At 31.2% G+C, this 23,530-nt stretch overlaps 1 protein-coding gene across 1 annotated transcript in view; it reads right to left on the minus strand.

Annotated features, from left to right (window-relative positions):
• LOC123663106 (ubiquitin-like protein 3) overlaps positions 1-22,071 on the minus strand; it is a 205,113-nt gene extending 183,042 nt beyond the window's left edge. The window contains exon 1 of the mRNA XM_045597844.1: positions 21,734-22,071. Within this exon, the coding sequence (XP_045453800.1) occupies positions 21,734-21,763 (30 nt within the window). The 5' untranslated portion in view covers positions 21,764-22,071. The remainder of the gene's footprint in view (positions 1-21,733) is intronic.
• Between the last annotated feature and the right edge of the window lie 1,459 nt (positions 22,072-23,530).

Below are 23,530 nucleotides of genomic sequence, written 5' to 3' on the forward strand. Positions count from 1 at the left end.
TCCCCTGTTGTGTAAAAAGTCCCCTGCTGCATCTTCAGACAGAGGACTGTTGCTAGGGGACTGTGTATTAAGGTTAGATTTGACAATATTTACAAAACTGATGTAAAATAGTTTTCTAAGAATCTACTGATCAATTTAGACATAGATAATAAAACAATGAACGATAAAGCAATAATTAAAGTAATTAACATACAAATATTATTACTTACCAGAGGACTGTGTGCGGTAGCGGATCAAACGCGAGTTCACACCACAAAATGCCGCTCTGACACTAAACAAAATGACGTTTTGTCTCCGCATTCGGCAAGGTGTCAAACTTAACGATAATTGCCTTTCGTTTATCTCAAAAAAACGTTTGTAAATATTGATGTTTTTTTAAATTATGGATTTAAATTTTTGGCAGGGGACTGTTTGAAACTTCTGGGGACAAAGTTTACAGGTGTTTACTAATATAATAAAAGTCGTAACGAGACCTATTTTAAGAAAATAATATTCATTTTGTTATTTTTCTTATCATATTAACTGCCAAATGTACGTAGTTTTAATAACTTTTTCGTAAATCTCGTTTCTAGGCGGAAATACAGTGATGGGGATAGCCTGGGGACTGTATTTTTAGAGCTTCTATCACGTCTAGAAAAAAAATTAAAATAGTTATGGTTCTAAAAACAATGGGCTCGTAAAGTTTCGAGGCTAAAGTTTCATTAGGAGTGATTTTTTTTTAAATAATTAAATTACTTTTTGAAAAAAACGGTCGGGACAGCCGATTACAATATTACAGAGAATCACCCATATATATATATAGATTAGGGAGGTAGATTATAGTTAGCAGTCGTCCGCTAAGAAGGGATTTTACGATATTCCACCGCTATGGGGGTTTAATTGGATTTGATAGTTTATATGAAACACATACAGCCTGAAAATAAAACTAAAAATGTGGTGTATAGAGAGGTTTTATAAAAATAACTATTAAATTTTACTAAATTGTGCCTTTTAAAAAGTTACTCAGTCTGATAAGCATTTTAAGTGACTGAAAAAAAAAAATATTTGCGTTAAACTAAATAGTTATGCATATCTTTATAACCACGCGGATGTAGTCGCGGGCAACATTTAGTGTATTATAAAACAAAGTCCTCAAAAGTGTGTGTGATCGATTCGCTCAAAATCTATTGAACAGATTTTCATGCGGTTTTACCATTGGAGAGAGGGCTCCACCATTGGCAAGAGCAAGGCTTACGGAACGGCTAAGCCGATTTTGATGATAGTTTCACTGGAAGTTTGCCGAGAAAACTTTGTGACATAATAATTTCAACGCGTGCGAAGCCGCGGGCACAGCTAGTTTGTTATAAGACAATCATTTATACATGAACCTATAACGTCATTGCTTTTTCTATTTGCTAAATCTAAAAACATAGACAATTAAAAAAACTTGATACAATTTCTCGCGTTTTAAGGCAACTTTAAAATCATTAAAGATAACTAAAAATCATCATCATCATTTCAGCCTATTACAGTCCACTGCTGGACATAGACCACCACAAGTTCTTGCCAAAAACGGAGTAAACTCATGTGTTTTGCCCATAGTTACCGATTACTTAAAAGAAATAAATTAACGTCAATAACTGACGATCCTATATATAATAAACATAGCATGGAACTGTTTTAAAATATAAACAAACGAAAGATGCGTCATTCGAAATCTTGTTCAATTTGTATTCTTTACCAGCGCACTAAGTGAAACCATTATTATATATCAGATGTATCTTAATATACATTATATAACCTATTATTCATTATTATATATTTAAATAAAAGAAAAATTGGTAGAGATATAAGACAAAGATTTTTTTAAAATTAAATCAACCAATAATGATCACATTGTACACATATTATTTTATATACTCGTACATAATGAGTTATTTTGAAGTACCGAAAGTGAAAAGCTTAGAAACGGTCATCTTGCGTGTTAATGAATTATTTAGGCCCTTTACGTTCCGATGAGTCACAGGGCCAGACAAATGACTTCGTATGAAGAGTAAGGGGCCCATGTTAAGTAGTTTACGTCGGATTTCACACTTAAGCGATTGTTTGAGGGTGGATTTTCACTTTGATAGAAAATATGTGGCCTTCGAAGCTGATTGAAATTCTTGTTTCTAGAGCACTACTTATTAGACACTTGGATTGTACCGATTAAATGGATTAGGTGCGTAAATTAAATTGCTCGCTGTCTAAAGATGTTCCACATTATTAACCGATTTTAAAAGGGAGGAGATTCGCTCGTATATATATTTTTTAATTACTTTGTATCTAATAGTATCCAATTATTAATTATTAAATCGATCACGATTCACGATTCAGTCGTTAACATCCCTCTGCTTGGCATTGACTTCTTACTCCATGTAGAAGAATTGGAGCTTAATCCACTACGCTGCTCCACTGCGGGATGGCGGATATAATCCCCTATATGAGTAACGATCGTTATGAAGTATTTATAATGACAACCTGGATTGACAGCTTAACGTGCTCTCTGAGGCACGGTACTCACAAGGATAAACATTTAAACCGTAAATAAATATTTGTACAAATACAAATATCCGTTCCGAGCGGGAATCGAACCCACAAACCGTGAGCGTTTTAGCCGCCTACATGCCCCACTACATCAGAGCGGTTGTAAAACTATAAAATATGAAATATTAGCCTTATAAAAAAATACACATACATAAGTAATTATTTTCTATAGATGTTTCGTTCAAATGTGTGTATATCACGAAAAACCATTTGGAAACATATCGTACGATTATAGAAAGTAATAATCCGATCACTCAAAGAACGGTTGATCCTCTTTACATAACTACAGGGGATCATTCCACATCTAATACTTATAAAGATATGTACGGAGAGTTGCGGCTTTCATCGCGACCCAGTTTATTCAATTTCCAACGGCAATGCTCGCCTATTTGATTTTTATTCATAAACGACTCCAACAAAGCCTTTTTAGAACGTACTGTCGTTAGTTTTTTTTTTTTTTTTTACGTTGCTAATGTAGCTCATGAACAAGTTGTGTTTTAGTTCAAGGTTAGGTAAACGTTGAAGACTTAGTCTCAATGCTATGTCAATATACTTTTGATTTATCGAAATATATTAAGTCTCAGGTCATAAACAAGAGATAAAAAAATATAAAATGATGGGAAAAATCATATTTTCTCAAGCGATTTGCGAAGTAATGGCGTCAGCGAAAGCATTGGTAGTTTCTAATGGTAATACGCTTGCCACTGGTCGTTAACCTTCTTCTATAGTTAACATAAACATGTAAAAAAAAAACGTGTTTTAATACTCTGGGCAAATGAATAATATTTTTTGCTAGCGATTTCAAAGTTTATCTTACTGATTAAGGTTACATATTTTAACCCTGGCCTAAAATGCATAGTATAGTTTAGTAGAAGAAGGAGAAAACTTATTTACACGTTCGTGTAATATTACTAAGGGTGGGTGTAAACCAACAAGGGTGCAACATTCTTATTAACGGCCTGTCAAAAATGTACCCCTCTAATCCTGAGTTATGTATTTTCTAACGCAATCGAATATTGAACACATTTGTTACAACATATGAGGTATGTACTCGTATATGTAGACATATGTTTAAATGACTTTATTTCTAACTAGCTGACCCGGCGAACTTCGTATCGCTTAACAGTCGATTCTATAATTTTTTATTTTTTTAAGTTAATAAGTCAACAATTACATTATGTCAAAAATTAAAAATTATAAAACTCACAAAATTCTTTTAATAGTCACTAAAAAATTTCAATGAAAAATTTTTTTTTTTAGAATTTTTCTCTCCGTAAGAACCATCCTCGTACTTTAAGGAATATTTTAAAAAAAGAATTAGCGAAATCGGTCCAACCGTTCTCGAGTTTTGCGCTTAGCAACACATTCAGCGACTCATTTTTATATTATAGATTAAGAATTACTTGATTTTCTTATAAGTAAACTTATGTGAGAAAGTCTAAAAAAATAACTAAATCGAATTTTTCAATGTTTAAAGTTACAATGATTTAAATCATGAGATCTATCGATATTGCCGATTATTAATAAAATCTGAAAAAAAAAAATTAGTCCACCCTTTCAACTCATAATACACGTATTTTCAAAATTGAACTGAAGCAATTTTATACAACAATGTCTATATATTAAAGCTGAAATTAATTTGAAACTTAACGATTACAGACGACTGAACGTACCTTGTAAGTAGATGAAAAATCTAGAAGTTTCCAATAAAATTTGGTCCGAAATGTTTAAGAGTTTAAATGAAATACCTAAAGGGAAAGGGTTATTTTACTTTGCAAAGTCGAAGCAAGTTCTAACGGAGTGAAAGACGAAATAATGAAAGTTTTCTAACAAAGAAATATTTGTACGGTACTCTAACTATACATTCTCATTGAGATGAGGCGAACTATTGTAAAATTTATGAACGTCGTATGGACAGAATATTGCTCTTTCACCTACAAGTTAATTAATTAGTTTTATACATTTAAAATGTACCTTGTGGCGAAATTTCGTTCTTTTAAAAAATATTCAAATGTCCATAGAGTGTTAATTATATAAGTTTTATGTAAATAATATTTTTTTAATTATTTTACTTCTACGCTATCGAAAAAATCACTATATTATTATTATTATTATTTTATTTATTTAAGTTAACAAACAGTGTTCACAATAAAGTTTTACATAACAGACTTACAATACAAACATTATTAATCGTGACACCAACATCGTCAACTCCAGATTACAATTTTATAATGGTAAAAAAATGCACATCAAGGAAAAGAAATGGTAGGTATCTAATATACATAACACATTACAAATACATTTTTTCCTTAAATACCATCAACCAAACACTAGTGATTATTATTGTTATTATTACTCAGCTAGAAATACATACTAAGCAGACAACTTATATATCTTATATGATATCTTTATTATGACATGATTTTAACGCCATTGTGATAATGCAAAAATGCAAAATATTACTTACTTCCATCTTACTATTTATGATATATTTCAGAACGCGAGCGAAACAGATTTAATAAATTCTTGTTATGAATCATAATTGCATCCATAGTTTACGTGCTGAGATAAAATAATTGTATACAAGCAATGTGTAGGGATAATACAGTTCCGCTACCACCTTGGAACTTAAAAAGCCGATCGGCGGCGGGATAACCATCCTACTGCTGGCTTTAAAATATACATGCCGAAGACGGGCAGCAGCATCTTCGGTGCGACAAAGCCAGCCCTGCGGTCACCAACCCTCTTGCCCAGCGTGGTGACTGGGCAAAACACATGAGTTCACGTTATTTTTGGCGTAAACTTATGGAGGCCTATGTCCAGCAGTGGACTGTATAGGCTGTAATGATGAAGCAATGTGTACAAAATAATCCCATTTTACTAATACGCAAGATAAATTGTGTTTCAAAACTTATTAATTACTGACCAAAAACATTTTTTTCCAGTTTTCCAAGTTTAGTGATAATGTTATTTACCGTGCATGTAATAATTATAATAAATAATTTACACACATTGTTTAGTTTTATTTTTGTCTTTTATCACTGATAGTAATTTATATAATGTATTGCAATATATAATATCAATTCGTCATTATAAATGATACTGAAATATTTCTTTGACTTTAACTTAGTCGTATGTGTATTAATTTCGTAGTTTTATATGGTTTATGATTTTATCATTTTTTTTTTAAATGCCTTCATTTATAAATTGTGCCTAGTGTGTACTGAACTACTTACTGTAAACTTTGGTTATTGGTCAAAGTATAATTTAAATATAATATTTTTATTACAGAATTAAACTTTATGTTACCACATATAAGTAAAAAATTTAATGGGTAAATAAAAACAATTTAAGTCTTATTTAAAAATACTTTATATAAGTACGTCTTACTATATACAAGACCACTATATAATTTGTAACGTTTTCGAAGTGTTTAACATATAACATCACGATTCTATCTCTGCGGAAAAAGTAGCCAATTTATTGTGTTGCCGCAGCTTAGGCGGGCGGAGCACTCGACCACCCCTCTCTGGGGAGGCACTCGGCACTCATTCCGCGGGAGGTTTCCCTTAGCAAACACTTTAATATAGCACCATGCAATTCGTACGTCTATTTCCGAGAGAAAAGGACGAGAACAAATACGAACATTTGAAGAAACGCTTCACGTCTATCCTTGCATCAGTTTTGAAAGTCTGCGATGAGGGTAAATATGGATCCATCTATTATTTTCTTTAAAAACTCCTATACGGAGTATAAAAAAAAAGTGTTCAATAATAAAAGTAAACATTATTAAATATCCGCATTCAAAATTCAGCGGCAAGCTACATTGTTAATACTTCGAGTTGATATAAAGTGCAATAAGAAAGTCATTAAAACAAGTGATCTTGGAAAAATGTTAAGTACCTGCGGTCTGACAATCCAGATTGTACTTTTCTCAAAGTTGATCACTTCCTTACACCTTAATACGTTCGTACAAAAGAAAATCGATAGTTGTCATTTATCTTGACAATTATTCCCGACTTCTTTCGACTTGAACTGACATGACTTGATGAATTTGTGAAGAATCCTGGTTTAAAATCAATTATCGTTTTACGGTCTGGACCTAAACAAAACTGCCAAGAAAAGCAATAAAATAGAACTTTTGACTATTGGACTTTCCAGTAATACATATAAACTATATAAAATTGTTAGGTAACTTTTTTTATGATTTAGACCACACACGGGTACAATAGATCAAGTTACCCAACACGTAACATCATCAACACTCCAAAACACCAAAAGAGAAAATCTAAAAAGATAACATTGTGATACCCGTTACAATTGAAATACAAGTAGTCATCGTAGCGTATGACTCGTTCCATCAGTGACCACCCACGACTTGTCACTCACTTGCACTCCATTCTTGTGAAAGTACAATAGGTATAGAGAAAGATTTCTTAGTAACGACGTAGTTCACGACGCGACATCAAAAACCGTTAGGTTTTGAGTAAAAGTGGATCGATTTAATTTTAGAATCTTAAACCACCGAGGTTTACTTGCTTTATTAACTCTTTTATTATATACAATTATGGTCAGACGTATCACAGTCAATACAATGCTAAGTTTTATAATACTAAAATCAGTAAGTACAATACTATTTAAATTTACCTATACTTTATATATACAATAACGAATAAGAGCACAGCACGTAATCATTTTCAAAAATATACATAATTAAATTAAATATTTTCTCGTTCAATGATTAATTCAACAATATAATTTGTATTAATTTAATTAATGTTATATTATTTTTAAAATGAAACTCCAAAAACTCACTATTATGCTTAAAACTAACCTGATAGTATTCTTTAACACGCACACAGTAATTCTTTCTATATAAATTCGACACACACGCACAACACTGATTTTGATATAAAAAATACAAATATTCATATTTATTCCAATTATTATATTTTTACCATAACAATACCTCGTCGACATTTAATAGAAAACTTTTAATAACGTTACTCCTTATCAGATAAATGTTTCTTTAATAAATTTTTAACTTAGTAACAGCTAGAGGGAACGAGGGACATAACAGTAAACATTTATCCGTTATGCGCATTATCACGTAGTTTAACCGTCCGTCGCATTAAGCGCTGTTATCCACGTCGTCACGTCACATGCCAGGATAGATTTTTTTGTCAACAAAAACCAAATTGCAAACAGGCATTACTTACGAACAAATTTAAATAAAAGAATTTACAACCTTGAAATATAAAAATAGCATTTCATAGTGCGTTTCAAATTACCTGCACTATATCGAGAAATGATTTGTTTCAAATATATATTTTGTATACTATGAATACACCATAGCGCGTTAATATCTGTATTTATACCGCTATGTATAACTTTATATTGTAATTATTACATTAGCTATCTGCCAGTGAAAGTCCCGTCAAAATCAGTCCAGCCATTTCAGAGATTAGCCGGAACAGAAGACAGGCAGACAAAAATTGTAAAAAATTGTAAAAAAATTTGGTATTTACCGTGTATACATCCATACGAATTTAGTAAATAGCGGTTATTTTAATATTACAAACAGACACTCTAATTTTATTTATTTTGTATAGATAAGGTAAGGTAGCTTTTATTGCATATTTTATAACATAGTAAACTCTATTTCAGTAGATTGGTATTATAATAAAAATCATGTTTATTTATTGTCATTAGCATATTTATATAATAAAAAAAATAAATGAAAATATTTCAGATATTTTTTTATTATGGTTCGTTTAAAGATTTATTAGTGTTAAGTATAATCTTTGGCAAAGATTATACTTAACAAAGCAAGATTTAGCAAAGATTCTTTACCAAAATTACATCTTACTCTCAGGGTTATGCAGATCTCAGGCAGAGATCATTTACTGCGCCGTCTTTCTTTGTGTTAGCCTACTACTTTTGTCATGTTCAAGCTAAAACTTCGCGCAACAATTTAACACACCTATAACAAAATCGTATTCAACCTGACAATTTAAACTAATTTCTTTTTCTTATAAGTCCTTTGTGTCCTGCCTTGAAATTTGGGTTACTAACAACTGGGCTCTAGTTCAAACAATGGTGTTTTTTCTTCTGCCGTCAAACATGCAGCAATATAATTATAGACTATTCAATGGAATGACCACTGAAAAAAACATTAAAATTGACTATAATGGAGTTTATCTCCGTTTCCCTTCTTCCGTAACATATAGTTAAATATGTGTAAAAAAATGTATAATACTCGTATACCTACTAAAAAAAAATTCTATATTGCCGACGCCAATTTTATAAAGACCTTTGAATGTTTATCGTCTACCGTATTCAGCATTTTTTTGAGAGTGAGAGTGAACTGGTATAATTATTACACAATGGACATTACATAGTTCCCAAGGCTGACGTTCACAACGTTAGTGTAATTAATCTCTCAATGCCAATGTCTGGGAAATAACGACCACTTAACATCAGCTGGTTCACTACTGCTTTCAAGAACAGATTGTATTTTCATCTCGGAAAAGTTAGACGCAATTTTTATTTTATTTTATGAAGACTATACAGACACACATTGAAACACATGTCTCAATAGTTTAACAAACATTTAATTTGATAAGGATTGATCTCAAAATAATGATCATCAAACCTTCCCATTCATTTTTTTTTGATGCGTTGTAAATTTTCTGGCGAGTTTTTTTTTTACCTACTACTTCAAATGATTCAACTCTCTATTACAATTAGGTAACTTATTTTTGTAAAATGCTATTTAAAATTAGTTATATTAACTCATTCCAGAAAATATATGACAAAATCCCTAATGCGCAACTAATGTATGTTTTACGCAGCGTAGCTAAATACATTATTTCATAAAAGCTAAAATCATACCTCAACCACATACAACTGTGTTGACCCACTTTTTAATCAATATAAATTTGAGTAACAAAATAATTAGCAATAAATAACAGATCATGCTCCAATAATAAATGCTTTATTAATAAATGTGAATACTAATTCTCGGAAGAAGTTTCTAACAGATTTTCCTTCCTATTAAGCGTTTACAACTTTATAGGCATAATTTATCACTTCTTTAATAGTGTCATATTCAGTGTTCCGATTCCTCTCCTTCAGAAAAATATTTTTCTAAAAGTATACCTTGTTAATCGTACTCGATATTGCTAATACTCATCTACATACATAAGTACACAAAAATGGAATCCAGTTAGTCATAATAAGCATATAAACGATATGTTTTCACTTGTTCAAATGAGCAAAAACGCAATGTATGGAAAATCATCAGTTTACTTTGACGAAGATAGTTCGTTAAAATTTCTTAGTTTTCTAAAAAAAATATCACTTTTAAAATTGTAACTATTTTGAAAATATTCATGAATAAAAATCTGTGTAAATTATATTCCACATATTACGATATTTTTTTAAACGATGTCAACGTAGAGGTTATTGAAAAGTAGAACTTCAAAGTATACATTGCGATCGTTTACCCAGGGAGGAGGCTGATGAAAAGGTTAATAATTTTATACACATAATATAAATCAAAATTCTGATCTGACTATCGACTACAACAAAGGTTGCTCTATTATATTTCAAGAATATAAATTACATTATTGCATCCAACACTGAGATTAACGACGTCAAAATATTACAATTTCGCTGATTGTTACCGATTTTTGTGAATGATGGCTCTTAATTTAACAACGAACAGAAAAATATGCAAAATTATAGTCTATGTAGTAAACCTGTAAACATACTATTCAATAAAAAGAGTTAAATATACCCATTATAAAATACTATGATTAATTTATACAAAACAGATGAACCGTTGTACAAAATGTTGTCGCTTTTAAACAATCGGATACAGTGTAATTGGTAAAACGACCTTGACCGAGATAGCGAAGTCCTTTCGTATGGAAAATTTTCATGATTTTAAAAAATACATTGTTCTTTATTTTCAGTGTAGCAATGATTATTTTTGACAGATATGTGTATGTAGTAGTAGACGAGATTTAATCCTGCTTCTATCTGCTTCGTCTGTTAATTCTTTTGTTTTCTGAAAATTAACATCACTAACTACTGATACCTATTTTAATTATCTTCATATTAAATTAAAATAAATCATCTACAACTACACAGACGTTGGAAAACGATCAAACAAACAAATAAAACTGATTTAATTCTAAAATTACTTGCTAGAACTTGGTAACCTCTCAATTTCGTCGCAACTGCATCCAATTCTCACACAATGGTTATAAAATTTAAGTGAACTTCACACGGCCTTGGCACGATTGTTCGACATTCTACCAATACAACATTTGGTCGAGAGCTTATACAAAGTGAGTGATCTGTACGTCTACCATGAGTTTACAGAGACGATACACGTTAGCGAGTGTAGTAGAAAATTTGTATGGCAAGTTGAGCAGCGCCTCTACCGGATACTATCATTACTATATTTGGTACCATAAGTTTTCTCAGGACAGTTAAGTTAACTACACTCGTAAATGTCATTCTAGAGCGCCGATATTTTCATACAATTCGCTACCATGAGTAACATATTTGACAGATGTCACTCTGTTTAACGTTACTATTATAGTTGCGTCACTCACTTGAAAAAATCGTGCGAGAAGTTTATAATTATTAGGTTTATATACTATTTAATTGCATTATATTTGGTAGAACATAGCCCCGTTCCTAAAACACAATTTACGATATAACAGTATTATTTTCTATATTCAATTTACGAAATAATATAATAATATAATACAAATTATACAATTTATTTATAAAATTATGATCACGATTTACGTTAATAAAGAAAGGGATAAATAACCATAACACTTAAATAAACACTTACTTTTTCATATAATCCACCATAAGTTCGAACTGGGAAGCATTAGTTCTCATTTTTTATATTTTGTTGTTTTAGAATTATTGTATAACAATTAAACAATATGATTGTTTCACAAGTGTTTGTCAACAACTTAAGTTAGATATTTAAACTGACGGAATAAATTGAACAAATTTAGAAGTTCTTGAGCTCGCATGAATACACTGTAATATGCTGCTTTGCATTTTTGTCGGATTATTTTAAACTTCGTTTAGACCTCACTTCATTCGAAAGTCATCATGTTTACTCTTTCTTTTTTCTATACGGAAGAAAGAGATAAAGATATTAGTAACTAATACCAATATAACGGATTTACAACTATAAGTCTTATCGAGTGCTCGATAGACTCTATAGTGAAATTTAGAAATACTCATAATAGGTATGGTATAGATAACTATTTCTGTTGCGTTTCTACGTTTACTACTGTAGTTATGTCATGTGCGCTTGTAACAAAAACTCATGGTAGACGTACTGGAATAATATATAACTACTAGAACGCCCGTGTATATCTTTTATTTTTAAAGTTATACTTTTTTTCGACGCGTTTGGGAAAAATTATGATAGTAAATTTTTACGATGCGCGCGCACACCGTGACGAAAAAAAACCGACACACTGAAGTTAGCTAGTTTATATATATATATATATATATATATATATATATATATATATATATATATAGGTACTTATTTTATTTAGATTTTTAGATTACTTTTATAACTAAAAATTTAATTATTGTTTTATAATTTCTTTTATATACCTATGTAGGTGGGTATATAAATTTAGACTATAGGCAATAAACACATCCGAGTAAAATAAAGGTTATATAGTTCGTTTTGTTGTCAATTAGCTAATATCAGTGGTTGATGATTTAATAGTATAAGTATATATACGAGTATATACCCAGTGTAAAACTATCAACAACAGCATAGATAAAATCTCGTTTTCAATACCAGTCCTTGTGTTAGGGAATGTTCCCTAAGACAATAAGAAAGTTTAAAAGTTTAATATTGAAAATCCCTCGCTATCACTGAAAGGAACGAGGTGGTATCCAATAATGGAAAGTCAAATAAAATAAGATTGTGTATATCTTTTCATTATTATTATTATATACCGTATTCATACGAAAATACTGCACGTAAACGCTTAGACCACTCTAAATTTATATAAACAGATTTTATTAAAAAATCGAGCAATATATCTCCAAAATATTCTATAGTGTGCGAGGGTTTGAGCTATTTGCCACGGCACTTTAATGTGGCTTGAAGAACGTTCTTGGCATTACCTATTTCTAGTCGACTTTACTATCGTAGGTATCGTAGGAACATAGGAGTTTTGTTAAGAATAGTAAAAGCGTAATAGTAAATATAGTAAATACATTTTCACGATAAAAACAATCACGTATTTTAATGTATATTTTAATGTTATTTCATAAAACGTTTCTAAACTACAATTTATTTGACTTTTCTTATCAACAGATCGTTTTTTCTATTGCTAAAATTTACCTCGAAAATAAAACAAAATGCAACAATGCGGCAACACATGTGCTTGTGGTCAGTATGACCACAAGCACAGGTGTTGGCCTATATCACGTAGTTTAACAAAAGTAGAAAATGTGATTTCTTTCATCTCAAAGATGTAATATTTTTGTCTAGCAGAGTTGTCTGGAGTTTTGAAGTTATTTTGTACATTCAAACATTAAACATGACAGACAAAAATCTAAGTAAACTCAATTATCTCTCACAAAGGACTGTTGGAACATTGAATCTACATTATGTCTTAAAACAATAAATCAACGACAAAGCATTATTAAGACACACGAAATAACAATGACGTTTTCTTAACTTTCATTAAAAGCGAAGCAAAAACGTGTACAACGTGAAATTTCTACATCTTCAATCTTAAATATACGTTATTTTATTAAAAAAAAAAAAAAAAAAAAAAAAACATTTAAATGGCCTAAGTGATGGTAAGCGGTCACCGTAGCTTATGAACGCCTGCAACATCCCGACAATAGAGAAGAGAAGAAAAGAGACGCTCCAGGTCACTTCACACACCACAGGAACACAACCACTAGAGAGCATTATTATTTATCTCTGATCTTCTGTAAAGGTGGCTCCACACATGGCTGTTTGTGTTTGCTGTTCAGTATTTGTTGTTTTTGACAAAATATTTGAAGTACGGGCAAATAGACGATACGACCGTCTACACATGGAGCCAAGTATCAAAAAATTAAACATATTTTTTGATATTGGCCTTTGATGTGCCTTGCAAAAGTGACAGAAGTTCGGTAAGCCGTATTTGTTATTGGCCATATTTGCCAAATAGGTTAATACGGCAATAAATTTGGCAAATACACTCTCCACACATGGAAGTTATTTGTCAAATATGGCAAATACGCAAACACAAATAGCCATGTGTGGAGCCACGGTAAGATATGTCATTACCCTGTATCATCAATAACATCACTTTTTCATTAGAATATGAACTTGTAAAGAGTAAATAAAAATACTATAATAAGAATCGTTGCACGTTTTGATACACGACTCAGACATGCCTCTAGGCTCTCGTTTATATCAAACTCAGATCCATCCCATTACATAAGACCATTAACCTCCATATGGGTCTGTACTAATAGGCACTAATTGACAAATATTTACATTTACTATAATTAGTTCTGTTAGTTGGGTACGTTAACTAAATAAACACGAAAGCCTTCACGTACTGAAATGATTACAGAGTTGTAATATTTTTTTATTCCAAATTTTAATATTAAGTGTGTGTTAAGATTAATCATTCACTTTTAGCACGATTAAGCTCAATTGTACAGTATTCAATAATTGTGTTTGCTCGCAAAAGAAAAAAAAAAAAAAACTTAAATTACATTGACAAATAATTACAACCTAGGTAGACAAAAAAATAGTTAAGTAAATACGCTATATCAAAGATTAGTCAAAAAGTAGTCATCAAATCTCGATCAAATTTAAATGAGACCACAAGACAAACATCAGCTTTCGATTAAACAAGAATCATCGGTACACCCAGTATAAAGTTATAAGTATATACCTACATATACATGAAAAAAAAAATACAATAGAAATGGTAGCCTTCTCCTTTTTGTTGAAGTCAGTTAAAAATTTATTATAAACAATTGAACTAACATCCGACTCATCTAACAGAATAAAGCAAATCATTTATAGCTATTTTTGATAGCTTATCTTTCTGTAAGAATATTATAACTGTTCATTATCATTCGTTTTCTATATACACCAACACGATGTAGCGAGTAATACATAACATTGAAAGACAAATCATTAACGTCTCACTCATAACGGCCCCCTGGGTCTCAATCCTACATCGGGAATTCTGAATTTCACACAACGCAAACACAGTCGCCCTGACCACGATAAACATAATTATGTATGGCTTATAAAAATATTATTTATGAGTAAAACCCGTGAAAATTTCTTAAATATTTTAACCATTTACAAATCAACATTTACAAAAGCCTGCATCAGATTTTTGTAGGTTACACAAATCTGAAACGATATAAGAAATAACTGATATTGAAATTAGATTTTTAAAACATTAATTTCTTGACAAACAAGAATCAAAGAAAAAAAATATTCAATCATTGAAGAATGAAGCCAACTCATTTCGTAATTAAAATGAAAATTAATTACTGTTATAATAAAAAACTAATATAAAACAATGCAAAAAGATTAGCAAAGACGAAGCAAAGTAGAATGAAAACGTGTTGGAAATCAAACAATCGGTATCTTTAATTAAAATGTTTTAGAATAACATTTGTCTTAATTAATACGTAATTATTTTGACGTTTCCTCGCTAATTCGATACAAAAATATGAAGTACTTCACATAATAATTTTAATTTCAGTTTGTAAACGAAATTTTAAGTCATTAATCAGTCTGCTGTGAACTCCTTGGCCTGAATAAAAATGTGTTACGGTATTAGTTTTAATAACAACTGAAGGTGTAGTTAATTACTTAAATATTATCAAAAAAAACCTAATTGAAGTTGTTATCATGTGAATGCACTCTCAATAATTATTCATAAAAATGCTTAAAGTATTTATTTAAGAATTTTATATACAGTAGAACCGTGTGTATTACGAGGAACTTACGACGAAAACAGCATAACTACAAAATATTTTATTTTCTAGAATAATATATGTTTTTCGAATGTTGATAATTATTACAAGTCAAAGAAATACTTTAGTTCGATTCGATCTTAGAATTATTGATATTTAAAAAGTATATTACAACAGTGTCGGAACGGATTCTCTGTAGAGACGTTGGAGAAGCTAGGCCTAATGCTGGGCGACCTAAACGAGTCCTCTCGACGAGTCGGTCTCGTCAGGCTTCGTCTTCACCTCGAAGATTCCGCAATGCTTGAAGACAAAAGTCTTTGAGCAGTGCGTCCTGCCTGTGTCATACGGAGCCGAGACGTGAACACTGACGAAGGGACTGGTCCACAAGTTTAAAGTTGTTCAACGTGCAATGGAACGGGCTATGCTTGGCGTTTCTCTCGAAGATAGGATTAGAAATTAGACTATCCGCGAGAAAACGAAAGTAACCGACATAGCCCATAGAATTAGCAAGTTGAAGTGGCAGTGGGCTGGTCACCTGTGTCGCAAGACCGATGACCTTTGGAGCAGACGTGTCCTGGAGTGGAGACCGCGTGTTGGCAAGCGCAGTAGGGGGCGTCCGCCAGCCCGCTGGACTGACGATCTACGTAAGATTGCCAATGAAGGCTGTATGAGAATTGCAAAAACAGGGATGTCTGGCGCAAACTTGAGGAAGCCTATGTCCAGCAGTGGACTGCAATAGACTAATCTGACTGACATATTCCAGTGGCGAGTTTTAATTATTCGACCCTATTGTGAAATTAGATATTTTACGGTTACCCTTTTTCGTTCGGCTGCTCTATTTTTAAATAAACAGTTGATATGCGTCACGAAATGGTCTACTAATTTCACACAACGTTAAGCATTATTAATTATTTCACATTTTTATATAAGTATAAAATTCCATTAGCAATTGTTTTCAATTATAACGAAAATATTTGTTGTGTATGTTTACTGTTTCAGTTTAGTCGAACGAGTTGGTTCTATGCCGTAGGTAGGGAGAGGATTTGTTTCCCGCTGAGGGCAGATATTGCATTTCTGCAAATGTATTTCAGTTCTGGGTGCATCTTTGTGGGTGTCGGATAATACCTTAATTACGTGAAGCCGTTATTCCCAGTTCTTATTATAAACGGCTGATGGGAATCGTTACTTATGATAGGAAAATCATATAACAACCCTCACCGATTTTCTTTCTTCAGTTACAATTCAGTAATATCGATTTTTTTTACTGTGTGGTTACGGCAGTAAGAATATAGCTACTTCTTCTCTTTTCCCGTGGGTGGCGTAAAAGGCAACTAAGGGATAACACAATTCCACTACCACCTTGGAACTTAAAAAGCCGACCGATGGCGTGATAACCATCCAACTGCTGGCTTTGAAATACACAGGCTGAAGACGGACAGCATCGTCTTCGGTGTGACAAAGCCTGCTCAGCAAACTCCCCTGCCCAGCGTGGTGACTATTGCAACAAATAAGTTCACGCCATTTTTAGCGCAAACTTGTGGAGGCATATGTCCAGTAGTGGACTGTATTAGGCTGAAGTGACGATGATGATGATGATGAAAATTGATTTTAAAAAATATGAAATAATTGTAAGTTTATCTCATATAGTATTCTATCTGTTATGGATCTTATAATAATTTTTAAAAAGCCTAATTACAATTATAATTATAATTAGTTACAAAGTGCTAATCACGGAAGTATGATCCGGAGCTTTCGGGGAAAGTTTGTAAAATAAAACATCAAGTTACGACTCATAGGAACGGAGTTGTAATAACTTAAACTAACATATGTAGGTATCAAAGCGTGTAAAGAAACCACAAAGAAGTCTAATTATACGAGGGAATTGTTATACAAATAAATTTAATTTTTATTTATCCACTTCACGCAAGGCAAAAATTGTGGTTATGATATATCGTTATAACAATGTTTCTTTCAGTACCTTCCTTTGACCGTCTAGTAAATTGTTATAGTTATATTCCTAGATACAGATGAATTAATCGATTAGCCTCCTAAAAATTTCCTAAATATATGGGCTTTATTAAGATTGAAACATATTTTTTCGTAATCACTTTTAAAAAAAAGTAAAAATTATAAAACATAGATCTGTCAGTGCTATTGGGTTGCCAAATACAGCGGTAAATGTATTCATTTCGTATACAAGTCTCGTCTTCGTAGCCAACTTGAAAGCAAATCTACAGATGACGATGCGATACGATTTGTCACATTCATATGTAATCTGTGTACTATCTTTAGTGGACAGTGGACATCTCGATTCAAATAAATAATCAACAAAACGGGTATCGGTAAGTTTTTATAAGGTCAGCAAGGCGCTAATAGGTTGTTAGAATCTTAATATTATTATTTATATATCACATAGTAGTACGTAGTCATCCACATCATTATCATCAATCGGAGATCTCGCACTCTCATCGCATATAGAATAATATATAAATCGTTCCCCTATACAATACGTGTTGTATTTAACAGTATCTTATACATATTATAATATGTACATTATATACAAATATGCTTTCGAATTAAAATAAGAATAATGTCAATAATGAGAATCGAAATGTATGTTATTAAAACAAATTAAATAAAGGCATTATTTATATCGTAGTATCGTTTTATTAATGTGTACTTATTCAATTTCTTAGTTAAATTTAAATACTTTATAGAACAAAACACTAAATGATTCACAAAACGCGACTGCTATTTCTATAAGAATGATTGATATTTAAAAATAGGCAGGCGCACAACAATAAATATTAATTTTAATATAATCTTAACGTATTTTTTTTTTGCGTTTTTAGAATCTTGTTTAATATTTTAATAGAGAAAACGTATAGGTCGATAAATAAACGCACCTTATACAATAACGTAAATTATTACAAAGTTTAGTATTTCGATAAACTTCATTCGTTTCTTTCGTACATAGTATTCGTAACATTTAATAGCTTTGCTAGCGCCAACAAATAGAATAAATCTTCGGCTTATAGAAGTGACAGTCGTACAAACTTACACAGAGGGTACCGCGAGGTTATGATATTTAAAATTGATGTCTATGTTTTTAATATCGAAACTGACATTTTCGTTAAATTCGTATATTTTTAATTCATCGTAATGTAATTCTTACTAATATTATAAATGCGAGAGTAACTCTGGTCTGTCGCGCTTTCACGCCACAACTACTGAACGGATTTACATGAGATTTGGTACACAGATAGTCTAGAGCCTGAGAAAGGACATAGGCTACTTTTTAATGCGTAAAAGGTGTGTAAGGGGTTGAAAGGTGAGAATGAAAAGTTATATGGAAGTATCGTCATTTTTAGAGCTAGAAGCTTGAAACTGATTTTTTTAACCGACTTCGAAAAAAGGAGGAGGTTACTCATTTGGACCGTATATACATATACATATTTTTTTTATGGATGTTCGGGGATAACTTCGTTTAGGAACCGATTTGGATAATTCTGTTGGAAAGGAGATATTCTAATTGTAGTACCATGATAAGGAAACCAGGATCTGATGATGGGATCCCAAAGAAATCGAGGGAAACCCTCGAAACTCCCCATAACTTTTTGCTGGGGATACCGATTTTAATGGTTTTTTAATTTAATCGAAAGCCGGTGTTTATCATGTGGTCACATTTAAATTTCATCGATATCTTTGATAACACGTATTCACTTGATTATTTTTTCGTCTATCTACGTTGTATTACTTGTCGATGTAATTGAAGTCGGTTTTTTTTTTCGTTTGCGAGCAAATACAATTATTTTTGTTCTAGCTAAGCTCAGAATTTGTTGGATCGATTTTTACGGGACTTTTTGTAGTTAACGTAGCAGACGTGTTTTACGCGAACGTAGGAGGAAAGTTTCCATCGTTTTTATAGTTTTAACCTGTCTCGTACAAAAATGACAACATGTAAGTATTGTAATTAGTTTTAAATATACGAACGATTATATTTAGAGAAAATAAGTAGGTTACTCGTCATGTTATTAGAAAAACAATACGTAATCAGACCAGGAGGTTTTCCTGTTGAAAACGTGATTTAGGGAGACAAATCGCCCACGGCTCTCGCGAAGTGAACAACACCGGCCTTCCGATTGAACGCACCGGTGGACATCCTTAACGCCTATAACACGCATAGCTATAATTTTAGCTATTTTTTTTTAAATTTTTATGAAATATTAAAAAGCGTTTGCGGAGGCGCATACGGATGACTTTAACGCCGTTATGAGAAAACGGTTCGCCTCCATATTAGCCCGTCTCAGCGGCTCCTCCAACAGAATGCTGTTTGTTGATCGGTGGGACTCGCCACTGATGTATCGGTGGGTGTACCTTCATAAAAGACCGAATTGTGTAACTGTAACTGTGTCCTACTAACATTAGTTTCTAAGTTTTAAAATTTTACTAACAATTTTTATTGATGTGAATCTGAAATAAATTATTATTATTATTATTATTATGAAAAGCACTATCGTCATAATTATAATAAATTAATATAATCCCTTTTTAATAAATTTACTATACCTAGTTAATGAGAAGCTACCATAGATTCGAAATGTAGAAAAAATAAAATAATAATGAAATTAAATCATATATATTATTACGCTAAGGTTCAGACGTCTGTCTCCCTTTTTAGAAAAAGCCTCAGTTACTCCACATAAATTATATATCATTTTATAGATAATTGCTTGCTCTACCGACATCCACAGCAAAAAAATTTAAAGTATTTAAAAGGAAGTTTTGGTATGCTTTAAGATGAAGGAGCCTTCCTTTTCTTCCTCAAATCAACGCGATTGAAACCGCGGGCACAGCTACTAGAATAATAATCAATTTAAAGTCAAGTAACCAGTACTGCCCAAAATAAATTATTAGTTACAGAAGATCACAGCTAAATAAAACTGCCTTCAAGCAATGTCGTGTTCTTGTAATGAGGAAGATGACCAGAGCTCTGGATTGGCAGTAGTGTTTGCAATGCATTAGTGATCAGGTGGGCCCATAGGCTTGTATACTGACCTAATTGTATATATGAAAAAAAAAAAACATTGCAATTCAATTTGACTTTGTATAATTTGAGTCCGTATAAGCGTCCATATGAGCTACTTTGTATACTGGATTGTATTATACAAAAAAAGTAAGGTTTTCTGAACAGGAATGAAAGTTAAAATGTGTAATTAAAAATAAAGTTGCAAATGCAGAAAGTAAGTAATAAAATGTTACAGGAGAAAGCCTTTCTATTTATAAAAGAAAACCATTTTTATAAATTTTTATATTTTGTAAATTAAAAAAAAAATTATATCATTATTATACCTACTATAGTTAGCTTTATAATAATTTATTTTACATTCAGAAACTAAGTACCTAGTTAAAAAAACATAGGTGTCACATTATACATAATTATTTACAATGATATCTGTTTTTTACTTTTTTGCTATCTAATAAAAAGTAAAAAGTTTTGATTTTAACCATTTTTTTCAATATTAAACAACACATTTTATATTAGAGTTAAAGTAATAATTGAATATTTTTTTAAAGGTACCTACACTTTTAGTTTTAATAATAGCATTACAAGGTGCCTTTGCAAAATAGCATATTACCCTACATTAACTAAAATTATGATAAAGTTACAAACTATTTTTGCTATTACATGTGTAATAAATAATAACTATTTCATTTTGCAATTGTTCATTATTTATTTATTTGTTAATAATTTGTTAATTTTTTTTAAATGTATAATGTATTATATTATACTTACTGTTTTATTCAAATAATAAACCTAAAATATGGTTTTATATTTTACCATTGTATTACCCTATTGTTAATTCGTAGTCAGATAGTTTAAAATTGATCACAACAGATATTCTGTGGTGTTATGGGGTCTCGATTTATACATAAAAAAAATAAAATTATCTATGTTTAATTCCGTATTATCATGAAACCCTTACAAGGACATTCTAATTATTTATACAATTTCATATTCTCCACGTAGTCAAATACGATTTTTGGCTGCAATCCACGCCTCAATAAGAGAAAGGAGACGTTACAAAAACAAACAAAAAAATGACCTTTCTCGCATACTTTGTAATAAATACTATCTTACAAGAATTACCTTGTCTCCCGGAATGTTTTTTGCCGACATGGTGTGTCACCTTCCAGTCCTTTTATCCGACGTCGTCTTGGGGACGATTTATCCAAAGAAAGGAGCTCAATGTTGCTGCGGCAGCCCAGCATACGACACAAAACACTTCACTTTATCAATCACTCGACCATCATCACTAGTAGAACGTCGCATTAAAACCACAAAAACAATAACCGAGCCATCTTTTGGCGATGTAATTAGCACGATTTCCCATTGAGATTCATCGGTACAAATAATTTTTCATATCACAACACACAAACACAGCGACTGACAGAAGCTAACTTGATTGAGGTTGACGGAAAATGGCGAGGGATGGTTACTGTCTCCCCTCTCGTCCCGCGCATGTCTTTCTTTGGTCAGTGTACTAAAACGCCATACTAGATGGCAGCACATACACATAAATAAACCTTCAACACAGCCTAAATACAAACATTTAAGATAGGTGGCGCTAATAGTCTTTATTAGTTTATTATTTATTGAAAAGTTTATTTTATAAAATTTTAAGTTACCTACGTTAAGTTCTAATGACAAAAAAATGTACTACTAGCTAAATGTGTGTTTTAAGCCATAGTAGTCTTGTTATATTTTTTCCTATCAATCTATGATTATATCAATTTTTAATATATAAATATACTAAATCAAGTAATAACAACAGTAAGAAGATCAAGAAATAACAACAGTATTAATTATTACTATATACACATACATACATACATTTTGCTAGCAAATAGCAATATTCATTATATACTTTATGGTTTAACTTTATGGTATTATTTTAATATACTCTTTAACTTTTTGGTCTTGAGTAGGGCCATGAAGCATAGATATCGATATTTTTAAATATACCAATATCGGAGTTTGATATATCGAAAAAAATATCGATACTTCCATATATCGATATTTTTTCGATTGGTTTTCATCGATTTTGTTTTTAAAAAAAACAATCGTAAGTCGGCTCAAAAATAATTTACACAGTTTATAATTCAGTATATTTGTTAAACAAATTAAATTATAAGTGTATTAAAATGTAAGATTTTAAGTAATTATTGTTCAATTTTAATAAAACAATAATGCGTACCAATATTCAGTAAGAGTTTAAAAAATACTCGTTGTTTTATATGTTCAATTGTTTTACTATAACGATGATTAGGCACTAAAAGATTGATTATAGAAGCAATTCGTTCAGATGCTATAGATGTAGCAGAAGAAATTAAATATTTAACAGCTATTTCTGATAGCACAATAGTGAAATGTTCACTATCAATCCTAAATTTTATCAACCCAGTATTTAATGACCTTGAAATATTCAGTTGATCTAAATACTGCTTTAATTCAGCAGACATTGTAACAAAAATTGTGACAAAAAATTCATTGGCATTAGACAAATTTTTCAAGAGCATATTTATCTTCATGTCTGTCTTTTAATGAAGTATTTTCCTTTTCTCTGCGTGGAGAAGTGCCTATGAAAATTACATTTTGATTTAGGATAATTACTACTAATATTATAAATGTGAATGTGTTTGTTTGTTACGCTTTCACGCGAAAACTACTTATCATCGTGAAACTTTATACCTACATATATTCTTGGAGGTATAAGAAGTAACATAGGATACTTCTTATTAAAATATATTATATATTTTTTTGTAAATATATGTATATATATATATATATATACATATATTTATATTTTGTCGTTATATATATATATATAACGACAAATAAAACCTCTCTACTTATTTAATGGCTTCAGTTCGAGCGAAGCCGCGG

The sequence above is a fragment of the Melitaea cinxia genome, chromosome 19, assembly GCF_905220565.1.
Source record: "Melitaea cinxia chromosome 19, ilMelCinx1.1, whole genome shotgun sequence".
NCBI lineage: Eukaryota > Metazoa > Arthropoda > Insecta > Lepidoptera > Nymphalidae > Melitaea > Melitaea cinxia.